Genomic DNA, 18,086 nt, shown 5'->3' on the forward strand with positions numbered 1-18,086 from the left:
TGGTCAATAAAATTTCATCCACAAAATATGCTAGTCTAATTAAAACAATTAACACTACGAATAGTGGAATTTAGAGGAAAATGAAGGAAATTAAGGATGCAATTAAATTTTGAATATTTATAACTTATTTCGTTTAAGGGAAGGAAAGTTCTGTTTAAGAAATTAATTAATTACTTGCATTTACTCATTCTATATAATATATATATATATATTAACAAAGAAAGGAAGTCGATCAACAAAATATAAAAGATAACTCTGATATTTTCTGCAGGTCTTTTGTAGAATAATTCCCTAAGGACGATAGATAATAATAAAATGCTTGGTTCAGATACAGTGAAAAGATTCCTAGAATTCAACAATTCCTGTATCGATTAACGGAAGAAATAGCTGTTTTAAAACGAAATTTCCTTTATCTAAATTTTATAAGCGCTTAATATTTTTCCTCTTTATCTTTCCTCAGGTACTGTCGCATAGTAAAGATTTTCCTCTCGCGGCTCACATATTTTATTCATTCTGTGTTTTAAAATAAGTTTACAGCTCACGCGTTATGTTAATTGGAATTATATCAGGAAGCAGCTAATAAAGTTTTCACTTGTATTAATCAAATTCATTCTAAAGGCGATAAATTTATCAGCCACTACATTTCAGACAGATGGAAACTTTAAGATAGGAACATGCTAATTTTCTCTTACCCTTTTCATGCCTCCCAGGCGGCTAACAGGATTTGGGAAATTGAATGGTGGTAGCTGCATATATCTATTCACTTTAATGGTGAAATCTTCAAATCCAACCGGTGGCGATCCCACCACACCTAGGTAAGACTGGAAAGCTTTCTTGGCGATGTCTTCAATCTGATCCCGTAGGAGTCCTAAGAAATGAAGAAGACAAATTGAAAGCTTTTGTAGATTAAAATAAATTTACCTCCTTTATTTACAAGTTCAATAATTTCAATAATTGTTTTAACCAGAAAATACACTCTTCTGGAAAAAATCGAAGTAACATGAAGGAAATGGTTATTTTTGATGAAATTGAATATGTGTATAGCTCATACGCATATAATAGAATAATTAAAATATCAAGGTCATAGTACCTGTGCACGGCTCACAATCACCCATTGAGAGTTCAAATTAGTAGTTGGTCGAACTGCCCCTGGCGGCAATGCATGTTTGAATTCGTCGAGGCAAGAAGTGGTAGAGGTTCGTAGTGTCATCCTGCGACACATTCTGCCAGGCATTCATCATTTGTCGCTCCAGATCTGCGATATTTTGTGGGTAAATAATAATATAATCTGGCAGCCTACCATGTCACAGACATGTTCGATTCGTGAAAGGTCTGGTGATCTTGCTGGGCAAGGAAAAGTATCAAACGCACGGAGACAGTCCAAAGATATGCGAGCGGTATGTGGCCTGGCATTATCTTGTTCGAAAATGGCCCCGGGATGGCGTGCCATGAAGGATAGTGCAACCGGCCGCAGGATGGTATCAACATATCGTTGGGCTGTTAAAGATGTACGGAGGATGATTAAAGATGATCTGCTGTCATAAGAAATAATGCCCCACACATCACACCAGAAGTTGTGGCTGTATGCCTTTGCAAAACAAAGGCTGATTGGGACCTCTGGCCCCTTCCTCTCCAGACACGAACACTGCGGTCATCTGCTTCAAGAGTGAAGCGGGATTTATCGCTGAACACTATACAATGTCAGTCTGATAGCAGCCATGATGATCGGCTGCGACACGACTTCAGACTACTCCGCCGATGTTGTGGGGTCAAAGGCAAACGACTTAAAGGCCTCTGCGAGCGTAACCCCGCCTTAGACAAGCGCCGTGAGATGGTGAAAGGTACCACGGGAGGTATAGACGTGACTGGAGTGCGTTGAATGGTCGACAATGATACCGTTGTTACGGTTCGGGACTGGCAAACAATCATCCTATCTTGCCTCGCATTTGTGATCCTTGGCGTTCAAGAGCCTTCATTTCGTCGGCAATTTTCTTGTAGCAACCATTGTTTTCAACAACTTTGCACAGCAGTGTCTGTACGCTGTGAGGTAATAGGTGACGGCCTATTGCTCGGTATGACCACCCAGCTTCACGCAATTCTACAATGCAACCGCGTTCGAAGTCGTTTAGTCGTAACGGCATGTTTAGTTGCTTCTTTACCGAATTACAATGGCAGCAACAAAAAAAGATAAATTTTCCTCCTCTGTTACTCCTCTGTTGTACGCATCTCCCGCCTGGGCAACAGTTCAGAAAAAGGAGTTAAGCAAGCTTCAAATTATTCAAAACAAAGTTTTAAGAATGATAACCAACGCACATTATTATGTCTCCAATCAGACCCTACATCGAGACCTTAAAATGGAGTCCATTGAAATGTATCTGCATAAGGCCAATGTTAAATTCTTTGAAAAGGCTCAAGAATGTAATCATATGTCGGATCTTAATGTTTTGAACTATGTAATTCTAGAGGAAGATGCATCGTTACGACCACTCGGGGCCCACCTCGCCCGGGACTTAAATTTCCCTACTTAATATATCATGATAATTGTGCTCAGTTCTTGTACATAGTGTATACAGTGTACATACATATATTCAGGTTCTCAATTGTATTTTGCATCAATATTCTGTATCATTTTAATTTTAGGTTATTTGTAGTTATTATTAGCAATATTGCACGATTATGTTTATTTTATTTATGTTATGTAATATTTCACATGTCATGATAGAAATTGTCGGATATTGTCTGTGTCTTCTTTAATAAAACAACACAAACATGTCACACAGATTCCTCACGGCTCCTGTTTCGTGAATTTCTCGATGCGCTCGCCTCTCAATGACTCTGCGACTCATGGTCGCTCCCTGTAAACCACCTTTGACCTCTCCAAATTGTCATGAATGATAGCGTCATGCACCCTTCGGGCTTATTTTCAAGAGCCGGATAAGTTGCGCAGTAGCGCGACATTTCGGCAATAACCGTACGGACTAGATTAGACTAGATGGCTAAATGTGGTACCTTCTGTAGTTCATAGACTTTGGAGGCGATTTCAAACCACAGATCCGGCCTCAGGAGGTTCAGCCAAGGACGGCGAACTGCTACGACGAGCGCTGATGACCGATATTTGACAGTATGTGCATGCAGGAATAGAACCGCTACTCCTTCCTTGCTGCAGCCACTGGAAGGTTGTTGTCAACGTCAACTGTGCGTAGAAGGCTTCACGAATGTGGTCTGTATGCGAGACGACCAGACATTTGCGTGCCGCTCACGTCACGCCATTTTCAGTAGGCACGACACCATGTCCACTGGATGCCTGATCAGTGGAGGGCTGTTCTCTTTACGGATGAGTCCAGGTTTAGTCTAGAAAATGATAGTAGGCGTTATTTGATATGGAGAGAACCTGGAACCCGTTATCATCCGTCAAACATCCGTTAAAGAGATACATACGGAAGAGGCAGTGCCTTTGTTTGGGGTGGCATCTTTTTGGGTGGACAGACTGCCATGTTTTTCCAACGGAAACCGTGAATGCTCCGGTTTATAGAGATGACATCCTTGATGCTTATGTGCGCCCATGTGCCGGGGCAATAGATGATGTTTTCCTGTTACAGGACGATAACTCAAGACCACAGAGGGCTCTCATCGTAGATGATTATCTTCAACAGGAAACAATTATGCGTATGGAGTAGCCAGCTCGATCCCTGGACTTGAATACTATCGAGCACGTTTGGGATGGTTTAGAGAGACGTCTAACTGCTCTCATTCTGCCCCCTCAGACCCTTGCCGCTCTTGCAACTGCTTTACAAGAGCAATGGCTCTCGCTTCCTATGGAACTGATTGACCGCATAATTGAAAGCATCACGCATCGCTGTATTTGCTGTATTGCTTCTAGAGGCGACCATATTCCATATTGAAAGTACTTTTCCTATAGCAAACTGACACCTTCGATTTGTTCATTTTATACATGTGTTAATTCCTATACTACCATAATTGTCTGGTAATTTTTTTTATGTTATTTCATACCTTACTATATGTTGTATATTGTGGGTAACCTTTATAAAATTCTACATGTAACTTTTTCAGTAATCGTGAATTTTGTGATTTTTCCTTAATTTATGATAACCAGTGTATCTTCATTAAAAATTGAAAGATATAGAAAACCTTAAAACACCAAATACAGTTGAAACAAACAAAAACAAATTTGCAATTAAAATTAGATTTTCTACGAAAAAACAAGCGATTCAGCCAGCAGAAAAAAAGGCAGATTTTGCGGGCACAAAAGTCTCCTTTTGGTCCTAGTCGGAAAAAAGGTACTGAAAGCGCAGAAACTGACTTAATTTGTTGTGGAGGCTATGCTGAGTCAATATATGGGATAATTTAATAAATTAAATGATAATTACACAATGGATTTAGCATCATTTAATTCGCAATAATAAAATACGTCGTCATCTTTGTTGTTCCGAAGTTTATTTTCTCTGAATTGGCAACAAATCTACTATTCTGCCAAGTTTCAAATATAAAAAAAATATGGCTACTATGGTTTAAAAAAAAGGCTTAGCCGCACTTTAACGACTTTTAAATTGTTGCTAATTCTACAACTATAACATGCAGGTGAACTAAAATTAAAACGTTAACCAGAAGATAAGAACAACATAATTCAATGATTTTTAAAGCACAAATTGCACAATTTACAAACATCTAAGAATAAAAAACTGAGCTCACGGAGACGAGTAACAGAATGGGTATATATGTATATATATCTATATATGCACAATCTATATCTATATATATTTATCTAATATATATATATATATATATATATATATATATATACTTTTGGTGCGGCCGATTGCACCAAAAAAGGGAGGTGCACTTCAAAATGTTATAGCAGTCCCATATACAAAATTTCAACGTTCTGAGGCTATTCGTTTTTGATTTACGTGATATAAATACATATATACGTACGTACGTACAGACGCCACGAAAAAAAACCGATTCTGAATCCACTTTAAATCAGTTTTATAATTCATCGGAAGGATAAAAATTTCACAGGTTTTTTACTCCCTTTACTTCGTACAAGGAAGTAAAAAAAACAGTGAAACCTTATGATATGAAAAAATGTTGCAACAAAAGAAAATGATAAATATTTATCATTAATAATAATAATCAAATCATGAATAAATTACACCACCCGTAAAGGTTGTTATTAGCATTACAAGACATTAAATCAAATTTCTATTTTTATATTCCTGTCTTTTTTCCCCTTTCTTTATCAAATTCTATCTTATAACTCGATTCCAAAAGTATTATTCCGGCTAAAGCGTTGAAGAAAAATATTCCTTCTCGATAAGCTGTGGCTGCTGCTATTTTAACGAAATTAACAAATGGGAAACTATTCAACTGAGTTACGGATAAAGCAATGATTGTGTTCAATAGCAAAGAGGAATTCAGTTGGTTGAAATGTACATTCGTAAGCTATTATTTATAAATAAGAGGAATCAAACACGTTTCTTGAATCATAAAATTTAAAAAGATCTTAGAATATATAAAAACGATAAAAATCAAGAAATGTCTAAATGAAACTGGTATTGAAGTTATTGAAAACGGGTATAAGTTTTGCCTTTGAAACAGCTCAAAACCTTTGAAATCTTTTCATTATATACAGAAGATGGTTGTCTTCTCACTAGGTTTAAAATCAGGAAATGAATCCCACGAACCTATGAACTCGGATGCGTATTTTTAATTATCAGCAAAATTACTGATTCCGCTATTTTGAGAATCATCAGGAGTACAGAAGTTCGAGAGGATATTTATCGAAATCAAATTATTATATTATGTATTTTTATTCATTTTATCCAGAAACAAATCGTGGTTCCATAATGCCGCTCAGTAATGAAATCTCTTGTATATCCGTAGATTTTATTCTTTACAGAATGTCGAACAACCGGAACTACTGCAGCGCTATTTACTAATCTTGCAAAATCCTGATTTTGTGAAAGGAACTAAACATGAGTTCTAAACATTGGTTCTCTAATGCCTATTTCAGTTATTAATTCTATCTTGCCGCTACACCATGATATATATGGATTGAATTCATTTTCACAAGAACTGAAACTGCATATTTATGAATTACAGTCTTAGTTCCCCGCTTATGAAGTTATTATGAACGATGACAACTGTTTGCGAAACTTACGAAACGTTATGCTGTTTACGAAAAAGGAAAAATACAGTATCAAAATGTATATTACTATTATCTCCCGCACCGTGCTAGCCGAAATCCTCATATGATTTTAAATTCAAATATAGTTCTATATATCAAAAGCACAATAATTGTTCATTTTATACACATACAAATATTACACAAACAAAATTTCTTTAAAATGTAATATTCAGAGGAATCAAGCACACAGGTAGGAAAATAACATTTTTATGAAATCCTTATTTTAAAAGAAATCAACTATCCCGGAATCTTGTAAGCACATTCATTTGTTAAATTAACACATGCATACAAAAAAATGCTAAGTAAGTTTACTTTTTATCATGTGTAAATATGTATTTATATGAATTGTGTAAAGAAGCATTTTATGCATGGTTCAGAGGATTTAAAATGCAAATGAAAACGAAATTACTGGACTCGTTAAAAAATAACAAAGCTTATAATCATTTTTATCATAATTTAGATATAAACTGAAATGAATTTTTATACGGACAAATAAAACGAAACTGAAACCAGCTCAAATGCATTTTTATATAGAGTCAAAGCGAATTAAAATGAATTTTTATATGGAGATTTTTTTAAAGAGTTTGTAATTAATCAAATGTTAACGCAAAATCAAAAACACTTGAGACATTGCGAATTATAGAAATCTACCTGATCAGTTAAGAGAACTGTACATATGGCTTTAAATTTACAGGCTTTTAGGTGACGAAGTCACTTCTTGTGCAGGTTCTTGGGCATCGCCTCATCCTGTGTTTAACGTGTGAAATTAAATTTTTGGCACATCTCTCACGAGTTAGACAGTTTATGACAATGTTATTAAGAAGAAAAAGATTATTCGAGTTGCATATAAAATCAGCATAGCATCTAATATAACATATTTAATATATTTCATAACTTATTGAGGTAAATGGAAAGAAATATTCTTCGTTCGAATAATAGCATATACAACGGAACTTCGTTAACCGTCCGCTTTGAAATGCATCCAACTTAGTATTCGTCTTGTTTAGACGTTAACATGCTTATTTGCTATGCGATATTTTTTCGGAACACGACGCAACAAATGCAAATTTGACGAGTCGCGACTGCACTCCCTATCCATGTTTCCCCTTTCGAGAGAATCTTAGATCGACCATGAGCACCTGTCATTACTATTAAATTAACACTTGAAGATAACTCCCCATTTTCAAATGATTTCGTTTTTTTTCGCGTAATTGTTTTGTCAGTCCTTAACAATGAGTTTCAGAAAAATTAATGACTATAGTCAAACACTGAAAAATAATTGTTAGGATCACCATAGAGGTAAAACAAAGAGATTGCTGAAAAGTATGAAGCTGACATACCTATCAGAGACTTGGTTATAGTATACCGCATAATACGTAAGATGGCGTCTATGACCGTGGGAAAAAAAGAAGCTATTAAAATTCGGCTAATGTTGCATAAAGAGGGTAGATTGCCAAGCAGAGAACTAAGATTTTAGAGCAAGTCTGAAAAACTGCTTTTAACAGGATAGCTGAAAATGTTTATATACAATATTATGTGCTGTACTTTGTTTATGTACAATGTATATTATGCTCACTGTATTTGTATTTTAGTACTAAATAGTGTTACAACAGTAATAATTGTATTTTTAACGAATTAATTATTTTCCTTTTATTTTCTATTGCAAAATTTTATTTGGTATATATCTATGGATCTGGAACGGATTAATGGCATAACCGGAAGTTTATCTGTAAACTAGAAGCATAACTATTTCTTTAAATACTAAGAATATCAATAATCATAAAATATTCTTAAGGTATAGTTCGTGTTGATATAAGTAAGCTAATAAAACAAATATATTCTTTCGATTAATTTTCATTTACAGTACTTTTAATAAACGTTACGTCTAGTTATTTTGTTCAAAAGCAACATTAAAACATTTCTGAAGTTCCAATTTAACTTAAGAACGAACTTTGAATGATGTCTGAGAACACTTTTAATAGGAATTTCTTTCGCAGAAAGAACCAGAAAAATCATTTGTAATTGTGAATCAATCGCGTCATTCATCATATCTCTGTAAAAGTAAAATGAATTACTAAGTTCCATGAAATTGATTATCAACAGAAAACAAAAGAAAGTAAATTAAACTAATAGGAGATTCCATGCAGTCTGAAGTTTTACTCGTAAGAATAATTTGTGTAAAAAAGTTACAAAACTTCTGCTGTTGAATTTAATTGCGGTTATAGCATTATAAATGATAAATATCCCTCCACACAAATAATGGAAATTGCTTTTGATATGACATATTTCTTTTTAAAGCAACTGTTCTTTAAAATCCTTCTTTTATATATTCTGTCATCAAATACATTTACACAATTATTTGTAGGTGGTGTATTTATAATAATGTTCCAGTCCATGATCAGTACCTAAGAATATTAAAATTTCGCCTTTGATAGCACTTTTGCTTTATTTTATGCACGATATCATTAACAATATAATTTATTTAATCAATAAAATGAAGCTTTAACGTCTTTCTTCTTTTTCTTCTCTTCTTATCCCCTTTACGATTCCTTCGCTTCTGAGAATCGAAAGTACGTTTACAATTGTACTTAGATGACACTCATTACATTTTAAAATTATTTCTTGTACTGAAGAAAATGAGTGGAAACTGTAATATAGGGTGATTTCAATCAACTAACAGTTCCTAAATTTCCGAAAATTAAAAATAGGTTACCAGCGTCCTTTTGTTTAGTGGAACCTGTCATTACTATTAAGTTAACACTTAAAGATAACTCCCCATTTTCAAATGATTTCGTGTTTTTTCGCGTAATTGTTTTGTCAGTCCTTAACAATGAGTTTCAGAAAAAATAATGACTATAGTCAAACACTGAAAAATAATTGTTAGAACCACCACAGAGGTGAAACAATGCAATTTTTTATAAGCATTTATAGAGGTCATTCATGTTGTTTCATTCGTAGATTTTTAACCTGCTTCTTGATAAGCTATTCAGGAAGCAGGCAAAATGGTACTAATTATAATTTTGCACCTATATTGTTGGTCAGAGAGATTGCAGTATGGAGAAATGTTATTTTCAAAATTAATTTTTGGAATTTTTTATTTAATATTTAGTTTATTTTTCGTATATATATCATTTAATGAACAAATTAAACATATTAGAAATTTACTGTTTGCACTATCGAATAAGCAGTTTAAAATGTTTTCAATGAAACTTGTATGAAAATTGCAATTTAATTCCTGAACGTTTGGGAAATTTTAGAAAATCGCTCGATTTCTTAGACAATTTGAAATTTATGATTTTAAAATTTCAAAATTTAAGTATGCATCGGATATAAAGTTTAGAAATTTTTACAGAATATAACAAACTTGGTGCTCTTTTTTTAAAACAAGAATGACAAACAAAATACTTATTGAGCAATTTTCTACGTAAAAATAATGTATTTCAGTCGGAACCATGCTGAAAATAGGAAAAGGAAGAAAAAGCGTTTTTAGTGAAAAAATTGCTTCTGAGTTTTCCATTTTCTCGCTCTTAATGACGAAGTTTGCCGTCTTTGCGAAATTTATAATAATTTGGCAATATTCGTTTATTATAATTTTTTTGGTTGACAAAGTGTAATGGAAACTAAAAAAATAGAAAATAAAATGCAATTAACAAAAAGGGTTTTATACAATAAGCTTCTAATTAAAATGGTTGCGGTAATTAATTCATTAAAACGATAAAATTAATTTAGCATGTAGTTTAATAAAATAAACAATATTATTTACCGAATTCATCTACAGTTTTATATCACGAGTAAAAAAAGCGTGAGGCGCCCATGATAAATTCAAGAAGTTAATGGCTTATACACTTGGAACTCAATTAAATGAATAGAACATTTTAAAAGGTATCTGATTTTACATTTGACAATTCAATCAAACTAATATATTTCGTTATTTAAGACCTACACGCTTTCATTATTCGTCATGTAAAATTATATATCAATTCTGCAATTAACATTACTTCGTCTACTATACCTACTAAAATATGTGATAAATTATTTTTCTCATTTCAGTGCATTAAATAACATCCATTTTAAATAAAAGTTTATATTATATTAAAACATTTTTAATTGTATTTTACTTTAAGACTGAAGAAGTGTGAATATGAACAGAAATTAAAATGTGGCTCCACTAAAAAGAATGGGACGTTTTCTCATCTTTTGAACTACCGTTGCTTTCCTATATTTCCGGTATTTGACGAAGATAAATTATTATAATACTGTTCACTACCTACAGGTTCCTAATTGATTTCATTTACACAGAATCGATGATAGTGAATAGTATGTTAGCATGTTACTTCCGCTACTCACTGAAGATATCTGAAGCGCTGTAAAATGGGTTGTCAATACCTGGCAGCCACCGCCCTACCAGATGTCGCTAATTAGTCTCATTCCTTCTTGCTGGAGTGGTTTTAGCTTCCGTGGCTTATGGTTATCTGCAGTTCCGTCGTACGTGGCTCTCACTTCTAAGGTCTGTTTGTTACGACTCTTATTCTCGTCAAGGAATTGACCTGCTTGGTTAAATCGTATTCAGTTATCGTATTTGGTTAAATCGTATTCGGTCCACACTGGTTCCGGGACTTGAAAAGCTAAGAATGGGCGGCGGTCTCTATTAGTTTCTTGATGGGAATTAATAGAGACCGCCGCTTTGAATTTCATGGCGTACACTAAAGCGATTTTTTATATATTTGATATCAGCCATTCCAAGGCCCTTCTATGTCTCAGAATCCCCGATTTCATCGAATGAAGTACCGTCGGGACAGGATTTCCTTTGTTTCTGCTTGGCAGTCCGAAAAGGCGAGAATTGGCAACCTTTTAAAATCTGTGACGAGCTCTCGGAGTGTTTTCGTAGGCTTCTGTTGCCACATTTAATTGAAGCCAGATGTAGTCTATTAATACTTTATACTAAACCGCAGCACCAACGCGCAGCACCAAGCTTTCCACTTCAGTTTTAAGAATACCTCTTGCGTCTGCTCTCAGCAAACCAGTGAGATGGCATGTCTTAGCTTGAGAATCCCATCCATTCGTGTTATATCCGTTGACATGGTACAAAATGTTATATGCCGTAAAACAGTACTGCTTTTGTAACGCGCAAACGCACGAATTAATTTAAAATCAAACCAGCGCGCCAACGTTAAATTACTAAGATTCGAAAAGTGCCATAACATTGACCAAGGAAAAATGATCGTACCTTGAAACAAAGGGGCTGGAAGGGAACGAATTAGCAGTACCTGAGAAAAAAAAAGCGTTCCAGAAACAGCATTGCAAGTGAGATCTAAACAACCTCTGTGGTTTACAAAAGCGTACAAAACACAAAGTCATGAATAATTCAAACAAACACTTCATAAAGTTCAACTAGGCTTACGTTTATTTGAATTAGGTATATGAGATATAGGCACAGATTTAAAGATACAATATGCAATTTACTCACTACGCTCCCGGGAGTTGAAGGAATAATTGAAAAAATTAAGTACATTCCATACTTCTAAACACAAATAATTTCATATAAAATTACTATTAACCGGTTTCTACAAAAAGGCTAATAACTCAAAACGTTATATTGACCGGTATACCTATTTGCTAAAATTAACTATTGTATAAAGCTAAACATGATATTGCACCGACTGACACATAAATATAATTGACAATGCTCCGGCGGGGTAAGCCAACTACCGGATAACTTGGAGTCGATTAAACAGACATTATTAATATATATCTAACTAATGAAAACTAAACACAAAAAATGAAGTGTAAAATCCTATCGGCGTAAATCCAATTAGTTGACTTACAACGAACAATTCCCCTTCTATTTCTATAAAAAATGAATAACTATATTGCACAGTATAAGATAACTTTAAAGAAAAGTAGTTTTAAAAAAAGTTAATTTAGGAATCCTGACTAATATTAACTTTAAGAATTTTAGAGATGCATATTCCGATTCAAGGTTCAAACTTAGGTTTTAATTTAGAACCCTATCAAAAATCTTTTAGTAAAAGTTTCCCTCACCTTTCATTGAATCTTTTCTTTTTAAATCCTAAAAAATGCTCAATAATTACTCCTACAAAAGTAACTATTGCAACTTTATTTCGATTACACCTATTCAGACCTAGAACACCTTATCTGAAGAAGCTTAGAACTACATACCTCCTAGGAACTTATAAAAAATTAACGAAAATTTAGCTTGAAGGTCCGGGCTGGACGGTCCGCGACTCCTTCCATGCCATCAGAATCTGCCGAAGAAAACGAGGATCCCAGTCCACGTCAGTATAAGAAAAATTGACAGAGCTTTTGAATTTAGAAGTCAGCTATATGAATTCTCGGCTCTGTAGACGTCCACAGCAAATCCCTTCTTCCAGGATTCAACCGCTGATATAGAGGTCAGATGTTATCCGGAACCAGCTCCAGAGGATATTACTATGATGCATTACTGGATTCAAACGAGAGTGGAAGGATCGAAGATTTGCCCTGGTGGTAACTAGACGATGAAACTGAGCATTACGACTCAATAGTAAAGAGGCTTCATTTACTGTGAGATTGAAGATTAGCCATATTCATGGTTGGGCAAGAAGTTAATTTTAAGCAGAGGTATCATCCTGGATAAATCTCCGAGGAAAACAGAATCCAGTTAGTTAATAAGTTACAGAATCCGTGATAACGAAAATACGAGCGGAAAGTTCTGCTCACACAAAAACCAAAAAAATAGGCAGTGAAGCTAGAAGGCAACAGAGCGAAAAAATAGCTTGCTCGCAGTTTCTAATCCGAACATCCTCAACATTCCGGTGGAATCACCAATTATAGGAAAAAAAACCCATTCAAAAACATCGAGAAGAAATTAGTAGAAAAAATTTCATTTTTTTCAATTACAAGTTCAGACCAGTTCAAATTACTTTCTCCCTTATCTCGCGAAGCGGCCAAGGAATGTATTAACCCCAGAGTCTCCCCACAGGTTTTATCCACGTTATCAGACAGCGTGCTGGTCAACAATGAACAACTGTCAGCACTCCAAGAATTGAAGAAAGCGTCTTGAGCAATGTGGTGATAGTAGTTAAGTAGAACAGTTGTTGCACAAAACATAGGTTTGAGTCAACATACCATTTGCAGAGTGTTAAACGAAAATATCTAACACCGCTTCTATTTTCAGCGAGTACAAGTTTTGAATCCGCCCCTGAAATGTTGCCAGTAGTTTCTGCAGCAATCTGCATTGCAGCTGGACCACACAGCTCATTTGCTATTTGCAGATGAGGTGATGTTTACATGCAAGGTTCTAATTAATGAGCACAATTCTCATGTGTAAGCAACTGATTCAGACGAAACGCGACCACTTGTGTCTCAACAATAAATCAGTGTGAATGTGTGAGCGAGTATCGTCCACAATGTTTCAATTCGTCCATACCTACTGCCACAGCCACTGAATAGCCGTTATCTTATTTTATTGAAACAGGCGTTACTAGAAATGTTGCAGATGGATTGGCTGTGGTGGACCAGTCCCATTGCCAGCCCGATCACACGATTTTTCGAACTCCGGTTACTTTTCCTGGAGACATCGGAAGAGTCTTCTTTATGCGACTCCAGTTTACTCAGCTGAGGATCTGGTCGCTCGAATATCAGTAGCAGCTGAATGTGTGTATGAAATACTGGCATCTTTGCAGTGTACGCCAGTCATATGAAAATATCATTCGCATATCTGTCCTGTACCTCCCCTCCAAGTTTGTACCATGAATTTAAAATCACCCTATATATTTATATATATTTCCGACGTATGTTTAAAAAGTTCTTTTACTAACAAAATAAATATTTTCACTAATGCTGAAAGGAATAAAGAACAAAGAAAAAGAAAAAATTTACATTCTAGATTAAACATAATTATTGGTGATTCTGATGTTTAGAATTTATTTTCAACTAGTGGAAGCACCCGATGCCAGTTAAGTTGGATTGAGAGTAATGTATCTAACAATAGAGAGAACGACACTGTTGGAATACTTCTCTAATACCTATGCAAATATCCGATTCGTAGTCATACAAATTTCAGTCTGATGCGATATGGAACCCTCATAAAAATGCCGATAGCAAAATAAACTAAATTTCTCTCATTATATCAGCAACAGTGGTGTAACAGCTTTAAATAGTATTAAAATCTTGTAGTTTAAATAATTTAAAGAGATAAACTTTAAGGTACTTGTGAATGGCAATATTTGAAACAAGACTCGAGTGCTATGTGCGACTCTCGCACGAAGAATGTAATTTATTTTTAAATGTTAGAATTCTTTTTTCTTCTTGTTTTCTATGTCGCCATTTAAGTGCTAAATAAAGATTTTTCTGTGTTCCTTCATTAGGGTTGCTTCGTATTGCCAAAGAAGTATCACAATGGCATGCAGTTTTTAATTATTTTCGTCGTTCTAATCAAATGGTCGTAAAAGCTCAAGTTTCATCCAATATTTCACCTATATTCAATTTTAGTCGATTAAATGTGGCAAAACATCATAATTCGTCAGAAATCAATAACGTGAACAAACAAACACAACAGATATTCTTCTTTACATGTACAGATTTTGTAAAACTTACAAATTTTCGATTAACAAACTCTACGATCTGAAAGCGAACAGTAGCAACATTTTCAAAATAAAGTATTGTATCTCCAACGCACGAGACTGTTGCCACTCGGAAAAAATAAGTATGGAAATTAGCGCTTTCAGAGTTTTTAATTAATACACTACTGGACATTGAAAATGCAACACCAAGAAGGAGTGGTCAGAAAGTGAAGAAATTTGGATAAAAGACAGAGACAGCAAGCAGCAATAAGTGTATTTCAAAATGATAGTCAGAATACAGAGAGAGAACGGCATCGGTTCAGTAGGATGTAGGACCACCGCGGACAGCGACGCACGAAGAAACGCGTTTATGCATAGAGTCAATAAGAGTGCGGATAGTGACCTGAGGAATGGCTCTCCATTCCCTTTCATCCATTTGCCACAGTTCGTCTTCTGAACGAGGCAGGGGCAGAGTCTGAAAACGGCGTCCAATCACATCCCACACTTGCTCGATCGGTGACAGGTCAGGAGAGTACGGTGGCCAGGGAAGCATCTGTATACCTTGAAGAGCATTTGGCAGATGAGAGTACTGTGTGGTGGGGCGTTATCCTGCTGAAAAATTGCATTAGGCAGCCTCTGAAGGTACGGGATTGCCACCGGCCGCAGTACATTATCCAAGTATCGTTAGGCCGTCATAATACCCGGAATACGAACTAGAGGTGACTTAGAATCGAAGGCAATAGCGCCCCAAACCATTATGTCACGTCGTCGCGCGGTGGGGCGTTCCACAGTTATTGCCGGATTAGATCTGTCTCCACGTCGATGCCACACAAGCATGCGGCGACTGTCACTTTATAAACAGAGGCGTGACTCATCTGAGAACACACCGTTTCGCCATTCTGTCATCCGCTTCGCTCCAGTATGGCACCATTCTAAACGTTGGCGTTTATACTTTGGGGTCAATGGCAGTCTTCTTAACGGACGCCGTGAGTTCAGGTAACGTTCAACCAATCGACGGGAAATGGTTCTGGTCGACACGGGAACATCCAGGGTATCTTGAACATGCTGCAGAATCGCGGTACAAGTGACTTGCGGGACCGCCACAGCGTGTCGGCGGATGCGTCGTTGCTCGCGTGCTGACGTCACTCTGGCTGCACCTGGACCCCTCCTTTTCTCACATTTCCCTGTTCCAACCATGTTCGCCATAGCCGATGAATCGCATCCATGTGGGTATCAGCTGCGATTTGACGTAAAGACCAACCCGCCCTTCTCAGTCCGATCACCATACCCCTCGTAAATTCGTCTATCTGCTGGACGTGCCTTCGTTGACGGCGGCTTGACATGCTCTCCTGTTACACGTATCCTCAGGGACAAAAACCAACTTTCTTCTCTAATTCGTCTGCAGAAATAACGACACGAATATTGCCCATTCTGCACGTTTCTTCACGTATATCTTACTTCACGTTCGTCGGAGAACTACGCATTTCACATCATTCGCATAACTCAGTAACGTGCGTATACTCTAAAATTTGCATACATTTCTGACCACTCCTTCTTGGTGTTGCATTTTAAATGTCGAGCAGAGTATTTCGGCTGATTACTGTCGTACGAAGATGGGAATACAGTAGAAATGGCTTCCCACGAATTTTCGAAATCGGGAATAATGTATTTAATGTTTGACAAAGCTATTTTTATTTCTTCTTAAAACTTAGAAATTTTTAACAAACTCTAGGATTTGACAGCGAGCAGTGGCATCAACTTTCAGAGCAAGCAGATTTCCATCTCCAGCTTGCGAAATTGTTGCCACTCGGAAAAATAAGGGCGAAACTTATCGTGTTTCCAAGTTCTTAATTAACATTTATAATTTCAGCCAATTTTGTTTAGAAAAAAGTGGATGTCGAACTTTCTCAGGACCCAGAAAAGAATCGTAGAAAGCTTGGTGACGATAGCTATTGTTGTAACTGAGTTAAATTAAAGGGCAAACACAGAGACTTTCATCTTTATATATACAGATTTCAGAACATATTTTCATATGCGTAACACGACGTTTTTAAATTAAACAGGGGGATCGAAACTATAGTTTATATCTCAATAAATTCGAGATTTCACACATTTCTTCGAAATATTTCAGGATTACAAGAGCCTTCGATTAAAATAAAGAGTTTGTCTGTCTTTACGTTTAATTAATGTGTTAAGTGTGAATATTTATAAGTGGTATAGGTCATATAAACATATGTTTAATGTGATTGATGTATTCTTCCTTATAGAAACTGTCTACGCTAAAAAATTAAATACGCACATTGGACACAACAAGCAATAAAATAAAAATTTACTACAGTATGAAAACAAAGTTCTGCAGTCTTTTGTTCACAATGTGAAATAATTTGCTTAAAACCTGAATCAGTATCCAAAATAAGTATTGAATTAAAATGAAGGATGTTGAGGAATCATAATTTAACCAAACCAAAAAATTTTATAGATAGAAAATAATGTACTTTCTTTCATCTCAAGTGAGAATTAAAGAAAATAAATTATTTTGAACACAAAAGGCCATTAGAGTTAGGCTTTCGTAAATTACAATCAAATCTATATATAGAGACAACTGATACAAATAACCAGAATTATAATGTGTCTATCAAAATCTGTAATGCAAATTTGAGAACATAGAAGCATTTAAAGTAATAAAGCGACTCTGAAAATTTAAAAAAAAAAAAAAAAAAAAAAAAAATACTTAAAAATTTCCCGGGGGGGAGAGGTGAACAAAGTAAGTAGTTTTTGGATCATGAGGAAATTTCAGAGGTAGCAATTTTCTGGGAAAGTTAAATATGTAAATACTTTTCTTTTAAAAGATAACACGTTACGGTATTATCCATTGGTAAATTATGGGAAAAACGATATACCTAAGTAGTGTGAAAAAAATATAAGATTTATTTAGGCCATTTATGTCAGGATTAAAATAATATAGAATAGCTGCATGTTGTGTTGTCTGTACGAATAGAAAATCGATATCACTGGTAAAAATGCATTCGCGAAAAGAAGAAACACTATTAAATCTGCGAACACATAAAAAAATCGTATAAAGAATTAACTGTAATGCATAAATTTATTTCGCAACAACTTCTGTTAAATGCAGTTTCGTAATTTATAAAGATGTCATGTATCTGAATATATTAACACTAATCTAATTCAACTGTATTTTATTATAGAATATTTTATGCTTGTCATAGCTTTCATCACATTAAAAAGAGTATTTTCTTTTTATGAATACTTTAAATTTTTCATTACTTCAAATGTTAGCATTTTAAAATTTGAAT

The 18,086-nt window shown here is 35.1% G+C and overlaps 1 protein-coding gene across 1 annotated transcript in view; it reads right to left on the reverse strand.

Annotated features, from left to right (window-relative positions):
• LOC118199247 (guanylate cyclase 32E-like) overlaps positions 1–18,086 on the reverse strand; it is an 876,682-nt gene that overhangs the window by 390,578 nt on the left and 468,018 nt on the right. Inside the window, exon 4 of the mRNA XM_085815399.1 lies at positions 693–868. Coding sequence (XP_085671525.1) covers positions 693–868 — 176 coding nt within the window. The remainder of the gene's footprint in view (positions 1–692; positions 869–18,086) is intronic.

Source organism: Stegodyphus dumicola, chromosome 4 (assembly GCF_044657685.1).
Source record: "Stegodyphus dumicola isolate Sdum_Otavi_A_Nest chromosome 4, ASM4465768v1".
NCBI classification, from domain to species: Eukaryota; Metazoa; Arthropoda; class Arachnida; order Araneae; family Eresidae; genus Stegodyphus; species Stegodyphus dumicola.